Source organism: Euprymna scolopes, chromosome 46 (assembly GCF_053919585.1).
Source record: "Euprymna scolopes isolate OS-2025 chromosome 46, ASM5391958v1, whole genome shotgun sequence".
Taxonomy (NCBI): domain Eukaryota; kingdom Metazoa; phylum Mollusca; class Cephalopoda; order Sepiida; family Sepiolidae; genus Euprymna; species Euprymna scolopes.
In genome coordinates, this window is record NC_136527.1 from 101071186 (window position 1) to 101087788 (window position 16603).

General features: G+C 32.9%; 2 protein-coding genes across 39 annotated transcripts in view; one reads left to right on the plus strand and one right to left on the minus strand.

Annotated features, from left to right (window-relative positions):
* The window catches only part of LOC145271199 (arf-GAP with coiled-coil, ANK repeat and PH domain-containing protein 2-like), a 636480-nt gene extending 635332 nt beyond the window's left edge, over positions 1-1148 (minus strand). For 13 of the 38 annotated variants that reach the window (XM_080126765.1, XM_080126762.1, XM_080126745.1 and 10 more), the window contains exon 1: positions 716-965. In XM_080126765.1, the coding sequence (XP_079982891.1) occupies positions 716-768 (53 nt within the window). In that variant the 5' untranslated portion in view covers positions 769-965. Of the gene's footprint in view, positions 1-715 lie in introns of all 38 variants that reach the window. The other 25 variants (XM_080126731.1, XM_080126760.1, XM_080126755.1 and 22 more) reach the window with 5 other exon arrangements.
* The window catches only part of LOC145271202 (enolase), a 65381-nt gene continuing 49791 nt past the window's right edge, over positions 1014-16603 (plus strand). The window contains exon 1 of the mRNA XM_080126767.1: positions 1014-1270. The gene's annotated coding sequence lies outside the window, so the exon portion shown is untranslated. The remainder of the gene's footprint in view (positions 1271-16603) is intronic.

Here is a 16603-nt window from a genome sequence, read left to right on the forward strand (position 1 = left end):
ATATATATATATATATATATATATATATATATATATATTATATTCTGTGTCAATCATATATATATATATATATATATATTATATTCTGTGTATGTATGTATTATATCCTGTGTCATTCACATATATATATGTATGTATGTATTATATCCTGTCATTCACATATATATATATATATATATATATAATATATATATATATATATTATATCCTGTGTCAATCATATATATATTATACATATATATATATATATATATATATATATATATATATATATATATATATATCCTGTGTCCATGACATGACCCCAAATAAAAGAATCATAATGAGCATATTTATAGTAACCAGTTGGTTGTGGATAGTCGAAAATAAATAAATAATAAAACCATCCATCACTACAAAAAAAACAAAAAGACAAAAACGAAGGCAATCATTAATAATAAACAAAATAAATAAACCATTTAATGTCATGAAACGAATCACAAGTTTCAATTATCGTCATTAGAAAAAATAACGTTTTTTTTTTTACAATCACTGCGTATTTTTATGTACAAAATAATTAATATAAATAAAAATAAAAAAGCGGCCACAAAGTGGGGGTACGATTTATAATTATAAATCATACGTAAACAGATCACCCACTTTGTGGTCGGTTTAGAACTGGAGGCCGAAAAAATAAGGAGAAATTTAAAAAAAAAAAAAAAACGGTACAACTAACCTGAAGTGCGGTGAATCCTTTAGACACTCTCTAAAGTCGATGACAGGCCTCATGGTTGTCTTTTGGGTACGGTTTCAGCAGTAATCAAGTCAATCAGTTTGGTATAAATGTCTGCAGACCACCATGACATTTACAATAATGCTTTCTAAAAAAAACTTTCGAAGCCCCTTTACGCTGAAAGACGAACGCTTATACACCTACTTCCATGTTTACGAACCAAAACTCCTGACGGTCTTACGTAAGTTGCCGGAAACAGCCGAGCCGTCTCCGTGACGGCCTTTCCGTGACTTTTTCCCCTTCCGCGCGAGAAAATTTAATTAAACGTTTCCGAAACCGATTTTGTCCCGGTGCGAAGCTTTTCCCGTTTTAATATCGTATTTATTCGCCAGTTTTATGAAAACTCTCCGGATTCTTTCGGGCCGTTTCCTTATATGGAGTTGCACGTGACCTCCCGTTCTGATATAACGTTACGTTCTCTCTGCTTTCAGTCGTCACTTCAAAAGCGGACGTCGTCTCCAGACCACAAATTTTTTTTAAAAAAAGGACTGTAGCCCGGTAAATATGTTAAACCCCTTTTTATTTTGGCTTGAAAAAAAAAACCCTCTCTTTTAAGTTGTAAGGGACCCTATATTTACAACTAAACTTTTTTTTTTTTTTAAATTGTATTTAAATAAAGTAAAAACGATATAAACGTCCTTGACAGTTAATGTTTGTCCTTGACATGGTGTCCTTGGCTTGACCTGATCTTTCTTTTGTTTTCTCCCGAAAAATAGCAAATTAAAACTAAATTTTATTATATATTAACCATATTTATCTCCATTTGTTCCTAAATTTCTAATATTCCATCAAGATTTATTTTTCTTTTTATATTTCTGTCTAATTTTAAAATAATTTGCGCTTTTTATGCTTGGAAGTGCCTCCAAGAAGGCAGTGCGCTTTTGAATATCTCCGTTGTTTTAAGTTTTTTTTTTTTTATTTGCGAAAAAAAAAAAAAATATATATATATAATTGCATTTTATTTCGACAAATGATTTTAAAGAATACTGCAACATTGCGACAACATTAAAAAAAAAAAAAGGACCTATTTATACGTCTTTTTCTGGATGTTGAAAAATTACCTAAAGCACTACTGCAGTAAACTGTACTATTTCGACATCATCGCAAAAATTCCGTATTTAATTATTTTTTATTATTATTTGTTTTCTTTCTTTTTTTTAATGAATTTTTGTCACGGGTTTGTATTACAATACATGTCACGGTAACATATATTGGGTGGCTTTTGTAACGGTGTTTTGTGTTATATATATATATATATATATATATATATTTAGTTTTAACTCATTTGTCCAAAGTTCACGTATTTAACAGTCAGCACGCCGTCATCTGTCATTTTGCAAATATCCATAAACACTGTATGATTTTCAAACCGATTACACGTTTTAAAATGGGTAAAACCACTAACAACGTTTCCAGATAGGTGGAAGAGTAATTTATCTTGTCTTTGACGACGTTTGTTTGTCTTATTTAAATTTGAAACCATTTTTTTCTTTATTACATTTATGGCTTATAATACAAACCCCGGGTTTGTATTACTGTACACATAGATTCGAAAAAGTTGTCAAAAAAACAAATATATAACAAATGTTATCAAAGGGAAGATAAGTTACTTTTCTACCAAACTGGATATATTGTGTTTTTATTTAATGTAACATGTTTATTCAGCCCCAAAAACATACTGTGTTTACCGATGTATTGGAAAATTCAATATGGCGCCCGATTCTCTTTTTAACACGGTAAGTTTGGGAAAAGGTGTTATAAATAAAAAACTAGACAAAATACTATTAAAAACCATTGAGTATATGTCAACCTATGTCACGGTAACATATATTGAGCGAGTTTTTAACAGTATTTTGTCTAGTTTTATATTTATAGCACATTTTCCCAAACTTACTGTGTTAACGAGAGAGTCGGGCGCCATTTTGAATTTTCCAATACATCGGTAAACACAGTATGTTTTTGGGGCTGAATAAACATGTTACATTAAATAAAAACACAAATGTATCCAGTTTGGTAGAAAAGTAACTTATTTTGCCTTCGATAACATTTATTTGTTATATATTTGTTTTTTGACAACCTTTTCGAATCTGTACAGTAATACAAACCCCCAAACTCGTATGTCACGATTATTAGATGCAGTGTAAATCTTAAATCATATATATATATATATATATATATATATATATATATACCGAGTCAAAAGTAGGGGGGCGGTAAAAAAAAAATTATTTAACGATCACGTATACTTACAACTATATGCTATAAGATAATTGTCCCTATTTACTTGCCTCCCCACGAGGGCAGTTAGACGCAAGGTCAGTTTCTAATGTGGGGAAATCCAGCTCTCCCAAAAAAGGGGCTCCCCGGCTCCACTGACCGAGGACAGAAAAGATTAATTGTAGCATCAGAACAGGTACTGACTACTGCAGTGACTGATCTTTGCCTGAAAATTCTATTCAAAATGCTGTCCACCTACTTTTGGCTCTGTATTTTGATCTCGAAATCCAACTAGTCTTAGAATTCGACTTAATTTGATTTTAAAAAATACAGAGAATACGTACTCGTCACGCATTGAAGACGTCATATTCCAAAAATCACGTAAATTGATCGAGTACTTTCTTAATTTAAGAAAATCAATTTGATATTATTCAATTGTTACCATTCTGAAAGATTAACGTCGTTATTTAGAAACCCATTCTTAATATGGGGAGGGTGTTTGTAACTGTTCTCCACTTTCACCTAACAATTAAAAAAGCTTGATTTTTTAACTTGAAAATATTATTTTTTTTTTTTTAAATGCACGGTAACATAAGTGCATAAGCACCTCAAATCTTATTACAAGACATTTTTTTTTTTCTTTAATCCGCTATTTTTATAAATAAGGGAAAGACAACTCTATTCAAATGTTCGAATGTAAAAATCAGATTTGTAATAGATAAAATCCTAAAAATCATTTTTTAAAAAAAAATGAGTTTCTGTATAAAAAATCTAACTGATCAATTTACGTGATTTTTGGAATGTGACATTTTCCTTCCGTGGCGGGTACGTACATCCAAGATTTTTCTGTATATTTAAGTGTTCTAAATAAATGTTAAAATGTCATATCTTTATAATGAATGATCTCCCAAGAAATCACACCAAACCAAAACCACCTATCTTGAGATTAAAAGGGCCAAATTGTTATTCATTGAATTAAAAAAAAAAAAACTTACGTAATTTTTTAATTTTAATAGTCCAGTACAATGTTTATGGTTTTGTAAACAACCTGTTGCCCCCCCCCTCCTCAAAAGAAACATTTTATTTAAAAGATTAAAAATAAAATAAACAAAAGCTTAGCTTAGCTTCAGTCCAGTATCCACCTACGCAAAGTTCATCCGAGTCACGGTTGAAAAAAATGTGGGTGATCGATTTTTTTTTTTTTTTTTTTTTTTTTTTACTCAAAATTGGGTAAAACCGCATTTTTCTTGCACGTTATAAAATAGACGGCGGGGAGCTTATACACTGGGGACATAACTAGGAACGAAAATTTTAGATTACTTGTTCATAGCTAGCAGCGATAGAATTTTTTTTGTGTTTTACGACCTGCCCTAGCGTAGTACAACCCCCCCACACACACACACACATGTTAAGAACGGCTTTCTTAAAAAAAACACCCCAAACCTCGAAAGCTGTTCTTAATATGGAAGTTTCCAGTGTTTATGCTACACTGGAAAAGGTCGTACACAAAATACTTTTAATTTTATATATATATATATATATATATATATATATATAATTATACTAAAAACACGATAGCAGTTTATCTACTCGGTGACTTTTCGTAATCTTTGGATATATTACTATTTTCGACATGACAATTAAGTAATATTTATGCTTAAAACGACATAAAAGCAATCGATTTATCGATTATATCCTGAAAGCACCAAAATCTGTATCCCCCTCCCCCTTGTATTTGCTTTTCACTTGTTTTTGACTGGGGAGTTTTTAATCGGTTCAATTCAAGTTTCGTCGCCCCGTGTTTATAAAAGCTTTTTGTACGAAACTGTTGACTGCAAAATTAAGTTTCTTTAACTAAGGAAACTAACAAAATTTGGATTATCAATTCGTTTTCTTCGTTTTCTTATTTTACCAAAAAAGAAAAAATTATTTTTCAGTTGAGTTGACAGCTTCGTACAAAAAGCCTTTGTCAACACGGGGTGAAGAAATTATTTTCAAGCTCTATTTTTATGGTACCTTTTAAAATAGTTAGGTGAAAGTATACAAAATGGTTAAGACTTTTCTCCCATGTTAAAATTCGGGGTTCTAAATATTTCAGCACGATCCGTAAACCACAGTAGTGCAAGTTTATTTCGTGTTATATATATATATATATATGCCAGCTTTTTTTTTTTTTTTTTCTAGCGAAGTTGGGGAGAAAACATGGTTGTCTCCTGATCTAATATTACCTTGCTTGTAAAAACATCACCTTACATAGTAACATCGTCAAACGGGCACTTGGTGTCTAATATCTCTCCTATTCTTGTATTATTTAGTTGATTTTAAAAAATATATATCGAATAGAAATATCACTTTTCTAAATTATATTTTATATACATCTTAATTTCTCTCTTTCTCAATCTGTTGCCATTTTTATTTTTTTATTCACTCCACATAAGTTAGAACACAACCCACTTTCAAGTACTTTAATAAGGTTCCTAAATTACTTCCCTCTCTCTCTCCACGGGGGTGGGGGGGGGGCAAAATTACAAGATGTTTTTTTTGTGTGTGTGGGGGGGGGCTATAATCTGAGCAAGAACCATCCCCGCCCCCCCCCAAAAAAAAAGAGCCCTCAAATAAGATCCGAAATAACTTTTGTTCAACACGTACATCTCCGGGAGGAGGGAATGCCTGGGTAGATGAAAACCTAACACATAATTTGTTCTGTTGTGGTAGTTCCCATTGTCACAAATTCTCTTATATCGTCAAATAACATAAGATGTGTAGTTTTTAAATTACATGTCAATTTGAATGACAAATATTCACATGAATGTAATTTAATATTCATTTTTAAATTCTCTTAATAAATTACAATGTGATTTTAAAACTATAAATCGAATAAGCGTATATCTTAATTTGGGACGCTGAAACATCTTCGATAATCGGCATTAAGCCATTAAATTTAATGGGGAAAAAATTGTCAAAAGTTAATTACCCTTTTAAAAAAATAATTTACGGAAATTATGTATTCTAAACCGCTCATGACCCCTTTGGGTCAATGCTATTTAAGTAAATTGTATAACTTGGTTGATAATCATGTTTTTTTTGTTTTTTTTGCACGAAAATTGATGACGTCATAAATGAAGTTTTTTTTTTTTTTTTTTTTTTTTTTTTTTTTTTTTTTGATAGCATAAAACGGATTTGTGATGTCAGATTTTTAATTAAAATATTCTTCGAATCTTTTTCTCGTTTGCACTTCATTCGAATCTTATGACATTATCCAGCGAGATGACATTTTGCAAAAACACCTAATCCATTATGACGTCATCCATTTTCAAAAAATTCTGATTATCAACGTTCCTATGTACTTGCCTCCTCACGAGGGCAGAGTTAGACACAAGGTCTGTTTTTAATGTGGGACACTCTGGATTGGGAAAAAAATTAAAATTATCTCAGTCTAGAAGGATTCGTTTCTCTGATCGAGGCCAGAAAAAGTGAAGTGTAAGAAAGACTTCCTTCGGAGCCAAAAGTTTAAGAAAGATCGAACTTCTATCTTAATTATAAAATCAAATAGATAATTTAATGACATATCCTTGGTTATGGGGAGCAGTGAGTGAGTGCTCCCCGGGAGCACTACTACACCTAAAATAAACCCATTATCATGAACAATTTAACAGTCGAAGCAAGTCGGCCCTTTTCACATACGAAGGGGAAGGGCCTCAATATCTTTTGTGGTAGAACTTTACGATACATAATTAAAAGCGGCTTAAAAAATAACGTAGTTTAGAAACCCATTTTTAACATAGATGGAACTTAGTCTTGTCGGTTCTACACTCTTGGGACGAAATTTTGTAGTCGATAAATGGAGTTTTCAGATAAAAAAAAAAAAATTATTACTTTTTTTTTGTCAATTCTAATAAATTACAATTGTAGCTTCCAAATTATGCAGTCATAATTACCTGAATATTAGTGAATTAAAAGAAAAAAAAACTTGGTAGGAGGTGAAAAATTGCCGCCATCTTTTAGTCAAAACGGAAAATTAACTTTTGAACTCTCCTGTGTTACGTTCGTTTTTATTAAATTCTATTTATTTTTCTTTGGTAATTTTTTGGATATAATCATCTTACGAGGAATACCATTATTTTTATGTAAGATTCAGTTTTACGATTTCCGAAATTTCGTCCCAATAGTGTAGAAGCGCCGTCTTCTGTGCTTTTATCTAACAAAAGATGCCGTAAAAAAAATGAATTTAACTTAAACCTTATCTTTAAAAATTAGCACTGTCCGTAAACTGCAGAAATACCAAATAAGTAAAATATTATGATAAAAAATTTTTTAATGATTTAAAGCAAAAGTTTCTAGTTCTTTTTCGCCATTTCGTAACGCCTGATCTGATTTGGGATATTTCAACTTTGGTAAAAATTGACGTTGGACATTTTCCTTTTTTAAATTTCAGTTCGTTTAATATAAAATGAAAGTATTAATTTAGATCACCTGTTTTATTTACTGTTATTACGCTTTTGTTTTTTTATCTTTATTTTATTTTCAATAAAAAAAAAATCCAATAAAAATCGATTTTGCTGCGGGATAGTTTTACTGTGACTACTACGTAACTGAAATTGGTTTAATGTAGCAACTCGCATTATTATAAAAAATTGAGGATAAAACTTTTTTTTATCTTAAAAAAAAAATAATAATAAACTGAAATGTAGATGCTGTCTTTTTTTCTTTTCTTTTTTTTTTTTCTCCATCTCTCGCCATTTTTTTTCGCATTGTGGTATGACCTTGATGCTATTAACAGCCTTCACCTTGAGCCGCCATCTTTTTTTGACGCTTCTCAAGGTCGTCAACCTACAACGATTTGACCTTCACCTTAGGTTGTTTTTTTTTATATATATATAAAATACTCATTGCTTTAAATCTCCGTTTATTATTCAATACTAGCTGTAACTACCGAGCGTTGCCCGGGAGTCTTAATTTCTTTCGCTTTTTAATAGGATTTTGGGCAAACGTTAAGATTGACGACACGAATTGTTTTGTTTGTCAAAATTCAACCTAATCAAAAAAAATAAATAAATAAAAAGATCTTTGCTTGTACCAGCCACGAAACGTGAATGTCATATTCCAAAAATCACAAATTAATCCAAGAAAATTATTTATGAAGCTCAGATGGTGTCTCGATCTACCATCTTTAAAATTTATTACTGGTTACCCTTCTCTTAACAATCTCTCCAGAAACAGGAAAATATGTCTTGTAATGGCTATGAATTACTATTAATCGCTAAAAATAGGAAATAATTTTTATCGGTTTCTGATTTTTATATTTTCGTTCTAAGTACGTACATAATTTTTTTTTTTTTTTTTTAGATTAAATTTGAAACAAGCACCATTCTTTTGAATTTCCATTACTAACAATTACTATATTGTCCAATTTCTACTGTGCACTCTTTAACCCTTATCCTCGAGTGGCCTCTTGGCTTTGATAAGTGGTGATGCCTATGTAAAAAAAAAAAAAAAAAAATTTAAAAAAATAGTTGGGAAATTAGTCTAACCTTATCTTATTTGTGATTTTTGTTGAAAAATTAAATTGTTTTTTTGATATCCTCATTTTAAGTTACCGTATATAATCTAGATAAATAAAACCTGTGTGAAAATATTTAACCGATAAACTCTTAAACTATTGATCACATAATACTGGATGGATAAATAGCGCATACAAAAATGTGTCGGCAAGTTTAAATACAAAATGTTCATTTCAAATTAACGACGTTTCTATTAGTTTTACGCATGCGCAAATTCAAACCTAGCTTGACGTGGTTTAATTTTAAATCTTTAATCTGTCAATAGCTCAAATGGTAGGAAATGCAGTTGGAGCGCTGTTTTGGTTTCAATTCTAACTGATGGCACCCAAGTGATTTTTTTGTTTTTAATCTTTTAAAATATTAGATACAATATAATTCAATAGAAATTTAACTCTATAACAATACGAAATCTACATGAATTAAAATGTAATCATATTTTATGACTGGGCAAGCTCTCTTCTTCTCCTGTGAGTGATTGATTAAAAAGGGGTCGGCTATCTTCCTGTAATAATAAATATGGCTGCTTATTACTTTACTCACAACTAATATTTAATGTGACTTCTATTGGGTTTGTATTACTGCCTGTACACATAGATTCGAAAAAGTTGTCAAAAAACAAATATATAACAAATGTTATCAAAGGCAAGATAAGTTACTTTTCTACATAACTGGATGTTTTTAGTGTTTATATTTAATACTAGCGGGGGTACCCGGCGTTGCCCGAGTGTTTGTTTCCGGGACGGGGGGGGGAGTTTTAAAAAATGTTATGGTAGGTAAGTAGGAAGGATCAAACCCGGAGTCATGAGTAAAAGTAGGAAAATAAAGTGTGAAGAAAAAAAAAAAAAAAAAAAAAAAAACATCTGCAACGTTAACAGTTCGGCCACCAAGAAAAGTCCATTCCAGTTGTTTAGGAAAAAAAAAAAAAAAAAAAAAACACTGGTAGGTCGGCGCGAACGTGAAAATATGTGAATTGTCCAGCAACCTAACCACTACGCCACAGAGCACTGCAGCTTAGTTTAGTGATTTTAAATAACTTAACATGATAGAACTACGAAGCCAAACCGGTGTTCTCTTCTCAACTGTTCCTTGTGAACGATCTCCAAACGGTGTTAAGTGGTGGCAGGGGGAGGAGGAATTTTTAAGAGAGAAAATATTTTACCACTTCCATTGATCTTAACCGATTTTGGCCGTGACTTCTCAGCAGAAAAAGTATAGAAATCTAAGATTATCGAGGAATTTGAGAACTAATAAGCCTATAACAAACCTCAGATATTGTTCTGGCGTTTGTGCATAATGTATTTGCATGAAATATCTTGATTTTTAATCCTATTAAGGTCAAAATCCGACGGGAAAAAATGAGTTCATTTTATTTATATATTTAATATAACATGTTTATTCAGCTCGAAGAACATAGTGTTTACCGATGTATTGGAAAATTTAAAATGGCGGCCGAGTCTCTTTGAGGCGGTAAGTTCGGGAAAAGGTTGGTTGGTTGTTTTTGTTTTACGACATATCAACCCTTTTCGGGTTATTTAATGCCGAATCCAAAGATTTTGAAGAAAAATTTTTTTTAATAGAATATATTTGTTTTAACGTCGGTTTCTATTTAACCCATAGTTGGAACCCTAACAGGTACTACCACTCCGGGTCAGTGGACCTGGGAGCAATGGTAATTAAAGGGTGGCTCCACACTCCCCAAAGCCCGCAAGCTGGGGCCTCACCACTGGATATAGTTTAAGGTCATATCCAGGACCCCCATTGAGGGACTTTTACCCTCTGCAGGGGGGCAGTCGGCGTATTCTAATGCCCCACCGACAGGGTCGTTTGGGAAAAGGAGTTATAAGTATGTTACCGTGACATAGGCTGACATATATTCGGCAGGTTTTTAACAGTATTTTGACTATTTTTTTTATTTATAACTCATTTTCCCAAACTTACCTTCTCAGAAAGAGTCGGCTGCCATTTTTAATTTTCCAATACATCGGTAAACACTTTTTCGAGCTGAATAAACATGTTACATTGAATAAAAACACTGAAAACATCCAGTTAGGTAGAAAAGTAACTAATCTCGCCTTTGATAACATTTATTTGTTCTATATTTGTTTTGTGATGACTTTTTCGAATCTGTGGACAGTAAAACAAACCCTTTCTATTATATATAAAACTAATTTAACGCAAACGCGTCGCTCAAGTAGATGAACCAAAATTTTGATTAATTTTATAACTGTATTTCCTTTATCTGTCGCGAAGTAGTAAAATTTAAGTTTCGTTCGGTCATTAAATTATTGTTTAATTGAAATTTTTTTAAATTAAAATATTTTTGTTTTGATGTTTATAAAATTACTAGCATTTTCGCCCAGCTTTGCTCGGGGCCCATGTACTGTTCATAAGGTTAAGCGCATATTTATATATTAAAAAGTGTGAATATGTACAGTAATGCCTTTCTATACAATAGGCTTCCTTGTCTGCCATAAAGACAGACATTTTGTCTTTTTATAGATAGATTGGATGCAATATATAGTAATGATTTAAAAAGTATTTAAAAAAAAAAAAAAAAAAAAAAAGACGTGCCACCACCGAGAATCGAAACCAAAACGTTCAACTCGCGCTTTATTTTGCATCTGCCGTCAATGACTGGGCTATGAAAACATGTTTACTGCAAGGCTAAAAATTAAAACACGAACCAATAACAACTACGTTATGCATTTGTAATGCCGGCGTTCGACCTTCACCTGGCAAAATTCATTTTTTTTTTTAATTTTCACACTTTAGCACAGATTTTTCCGGGTTAAAACCCAATTATAAAGATTTGCGTGGATTCAAATACCTTATATATGAAGTTTCATGTCTGTAGACCAAAAACTCTAGGACATTGATAGACAAAATTTGTTAAACAAAAATATATACGTATACATGAATATATATGGAAACAATTTTGTGTTTACTATAAACTTTTTACGTAAATATTATGCAAGTATAAATCATGTAGAATATCTGCATGAATATAATTCCACGTAATAGTTAACTAAAGATGATCATCCCATAAAAAAAATGAAAAAACAAATAGGGAATTAATTAAAAGGAATGTTTAAAAGAATATGCAAATTAGCTAGATCTTTTGCTAGTGAATGCAATTCCACAACCAAGTTATAAGAAAATTGTGTTTTCTGTTTATTTAAACAGAAAAGAGGCTTGCCTGTTTTCTGTTCTTGGCCTTCGGGCCTGGATCAAAGTGTAGTATCTGTTCCGGCAGATACTGCAAGCAAAGACCATATTTGGGGGCAGCCCCACATATAAGACCTTGGTCAATGTAGGGGCAACCTTTCATACCAGTTGTTACTATCCAGCTCCCCTAACCCCCGGGGAGTTGGTCCCAATTTCCCCTTCACTCCTCACATTAAAAATTGATCTTGTGCCTAATTTGCTTAGTGGGGGAGCAAATACCCTGTTGTTCTTGGCCTTTTGGCCAAGATCAAAGTGTAGTATCTGTTCCGGCAGATGCGGCAAGCAAAGACCATGTATGTATATGGTCAATGAAGGGGCAACCCTTCATACCAATTGTCACTATCCAGCTCCCCTACTCCCCTTCACTCCTCACATTAAAAATCGGCCTTGTGCCTAATTTGCTCGGTGGGGGAGCAAATAAATACCTTGCGTTTTTGCTGTTGTTCCCGGCCCTCTGTGGCCACGAGGGACAAGATCAAAGTGTAGTATCTTTTCCGACAGATGCTGCAAGCAATGACTAGCTATGACTAGCAAAGACCATATGTGGGGGTAACCCCACATATCTGAACTTGGTTAATGTAGGGATCACCCTACAGACCAGTTACTATCCAGCTCCCATTTCCCACCTCTCGGGAGCTGGTCCCCCCTTTCCCTCCCGCATCCCTCTCTCTCCACATTAAAAAAACGGCCTTGTGCCTAATTTGCTCAGTGGGGAAGCAAATAAATCCATCGGCCTTCTGGCCGGGATCAAAGTGTAGTATCTGTTCCACAGATGCTACACTTAAGATAATTTGTACCAGTCAATGGAGGGGAAACCCTCTATACTGGTATAATTATTATTTTTGGACCCAACCAGAGTGCCCCTTTTCCCTTTTTCGGGGAGCTGGTTTAACCCCACTTTAAAAAAAACGACCTTGTGTCACATTTTGCTTTGGTGGGAAAGCAAATAAATAAGAGGGTTTTAATATGAATATCAATGCACACAAAAGAAAAACGAATTTATAAGAATATAGGATTTAAATGCCAAACATTTAAATTCGGATTTGCTGAGAATTTTAAAACCAGTTTAGATAACTTTCTATTTGACGGTTTAAATGCTTTCAGATTTCATAGTTATGAAGTAACTTTATTTTCATCTTGCTCCTAACCAAAAGGAGCAATGTGTAGTAACTGTTCTGGTATATTTTGCCCTTTTAATTTTATCTTTATCGTGAGTGCTCCTTTTTTTTTGGGGGGGGGGGCTTCTTTCAATAAAAAAAAAAATAGAATAACCATGTTCATACAAGACAATAAAAAATTTATTTTCAGTTTTCTTCCATTTTTGTATTTTTTTTTTTTTTTTCTAATTCTATTAAGATTTATATGGCTGATGCGTGTAGAAACCAAAATGCATTTTGGGGATTTAAACTCCTAATTTTTATTAACTAGGATTTTAAACAATATTCATTTTAGTACGTCATACTATTGACTTTTCAATTTCAAGAAATGATTAATAGTCTTATTTATTTATCTATCGATAGATAGATAGATAGATATCGATAGATAGATATAGATATATATCTCCTTCAAAGGCGACATACACGATTTTGAATCCTGCTATGTGTTTATTGATGTTTCATTAACATAAAATACTTCATTGCGACGAATGTTTACATTAATTTAGTTGTTTTTTTTTTGGGGGGGGGGGTTCTCTATTCTTTGCTCATTTCAAAAGTTGTGATTTTAAATCTTAACCAAAGTTGGTTATTTAGAATTTAACCTTCATGCTTTATACAATAGTCATGGAACGATGTCATATTCCAAAAATTAGGTAAATTGATAGAGTAGTTGAATTTTTGTAACTAAGAAAATTTTATGAGTAACTGTTTTGCAATGTGGGGGGGGGGGTCTAAAATCCAATGGCGGTAATTCTATAATTCCAAACGACGAGATTTGTTATAATGATGGAGACCAATTACTGTTAATCGCATGAAAATATTTTTTGCATCAATTTCCGTGATTTTTGGAATATAACATTTCCCTTCTATGCACTAAAAATTTATTTATTTATTTTTTTTTTTTTTTTTAGGTTGAATTTTAAATAAAACCTTAATTTTGTATCCAAACTATCGCCATTGTGATTGGTTGTCGCACTGCTCACATTCGTAATGGCAATGTTCGTAGACCTTACAGCATCACACTGGTTGAGATTAGTACGCAATCATAATTTGAATATGTGCTTAGAGCTGATGACAATTTTCAAAACTCATTTAAATTAAAATGACTGCGAGGAAGCTTAATGGATGAATACTCTACACAATGATCTTCCTAACCCCCCGGCCCTGTCGGTGGGGCATTAGAATACACCGACTGCCCCCCTGCAGAGGGTAAAAGTCCCTCAATGGGGGTCCTGGATATGACCTTAAACTATATCCAGTGGTGAGGCCCCAGCTTGTGGGCTTTGGGGAGTGTGGAGCCACCCTTTAATTACCATTGCTCCCAGGTCCACTCTGACCCAGAGTGGTAGTACCTGTTAGGGTCCCAACTATGGGTTAAATAGAAACTGACGTGAAAACAACAAATATATTCTATTCAAAAATTTTTCTTCAAAATCTTTGGATTCGGCATTAAATAACCCAAAAAGGGTTGATATGCCGTAAAACAAAAACAACCCACCCCCCACCCTTCACTTTGACCATATAACCCCTGGTCACGTCAAGTTGACAACCCATTGCAAACCCAATTAAAGCTTGGAACTAATCCAATGAATGACTATTGTCATCTAGTTGTTTGTATTGGAGAGAAAGCTGTTGCAGGGCTTTACATTGCGAGTGAAACAGTCGCAATTGTGAGCCATTTTTTTTTTTTTTTTTTTTTTTTTTTTTTTTTTTTCAAAATGGCAACTAGATAATGAAACACTTATCTTTTGACGATTGTATTTATTTCACTGACAATCTTCCAAACCTCAGTGAGTGAAAAATATTTTTTTTTTTTTTTTTTTATAACACGAAGTTAAAATATTTAAACAAAAGTTTAATAGAACAATATACTCTTTTTTTAACGAAAGCTGTTAAAAAATATCTGAAGAAATTAGAATGTTCATACCTTCAAGTATCAACATAAAATTTGTTGTATATTTAGAATTACACTCATAAAAAAAAAAAAAATACAAAAAATATGATGTACATACTCGGCACAGAATTAAGATGTCATATTCTAAAAATCATGTGAGTTTCGTCAGTAACTTTTCTATTTGGCTAGTAAATGAAAATATTTAGTTGTCAAAGGTCAACTAAAGATAAATTTGTCCGTAGAGCTGCGTGTTACAAAAAACTACTGGCATTAGCAGGACTTATCTGTGATTGGTATTTTCGTCCAAATAGCACCTTTTAGTTTGTTAAAAGTTCGTATTAATTTCTAACCGTGCATCGAACGGATGTCATATCAATTGAAATGGATGGCTCTCGTCTTTGGGAGGCTCCATGTTTTGACAAGCTTCTGGGTTTGACCTTTACTCCTGATCTGAAATGGAACACTTACATCAGGTCTGTTGCCAAGGACGCTTGGAAAATGGGATCCTTCTACCGCTCCAGAAGATATCTCACTACTGATGCAATTCTCTATCTATATAAAAGCCAAGTACGTCCAAGGATGGAGTACTGCTGCCACATCTGGGCAGGAGCTGCTAAAAACAACTTATCCTGCCTTGGCAGAGTGCAAAATAGACTTCGTAGCTTAGTGGGGGATGCCCTTTTCTCTTCCCTGCAGCCTCTCTCCCACAGAAGAGACATTGCGAGCCTCTTTGTTTTATCATTATTTCCATGGGAAGTGCTCGTCTGAACTCCAATCTCTCGTCCCCCCCCTTGCCAATCTGACGAGAAACGCCCGTCTGGCTGAAACTACTGTCAACAATTTTCCCCATTCTTTATCTGTGCCTAAAGCAAAGCATTGATTCCATGAGCAGAGCTTCTTTCTCTGAAGTAGACGACTGTGGAACTCTCTTCCGTTTGCCTGTTTCCCACCTGACTACAACTTGGACGTCTTCAAGTCCAACATAAACAAACTCCTGACAAACCGCCCCCTTAATTAAGACACTCTATCAAATCTCCAATACTAATGATTACTACAATACTATCTCATTGATTACTGTACACGCAATAACCCTTATCCTTGAGTGGCCTCCGGACCTTGATAAGTGGTGACTTCCATGTGTAAAAAATTTTTTTTTTAAATAAAAAAAAATTAGTTTGCTGCACGATATAACAAAAACATCAATAATTTTTCATGTATATGAAAACTAGTAAAGATAATAGCACATATATATATATATATATATATATATATATATATATATATATATATATAATGTATGTATGTATATATAAGGTTGAAGCAATTCGGAGAAATCTTTCTATATATTTGTTTTCATTTTAATACTTTTAATTAAATGTTTGTTGTGCAACATAAAATTCATATAAATAGATGTGTTGCTTAAGTTCCCGCTTTTTTTTTTCTTCCCCCCCCCCACCCCGTTTTTAATAAAATCAAAGACCCAAGCTCCAAGTTTATGATTCTTTGAAAAGGCCAGGACAAAAGAGAATACTTTTTTTTATTATTATTGGTGAGGGACTTTCGTACATTCAATCTTTTTTTTTTTTTTTTTCCACCCTTTTATGGGTGGATTGGTCCACAAGCACCAAATTTGTATTTGTACAGTTATTATTTGGTCATACCTTCCTGCGTCGTGGATGTTTGTCTATCTGGAATCATCTCGTGTCTTGGAGCGGAGACTGGTACCTGTTTTGGGACGAAGATTCATTTACTCCCAGACAAGGAATTGGTTTTATAG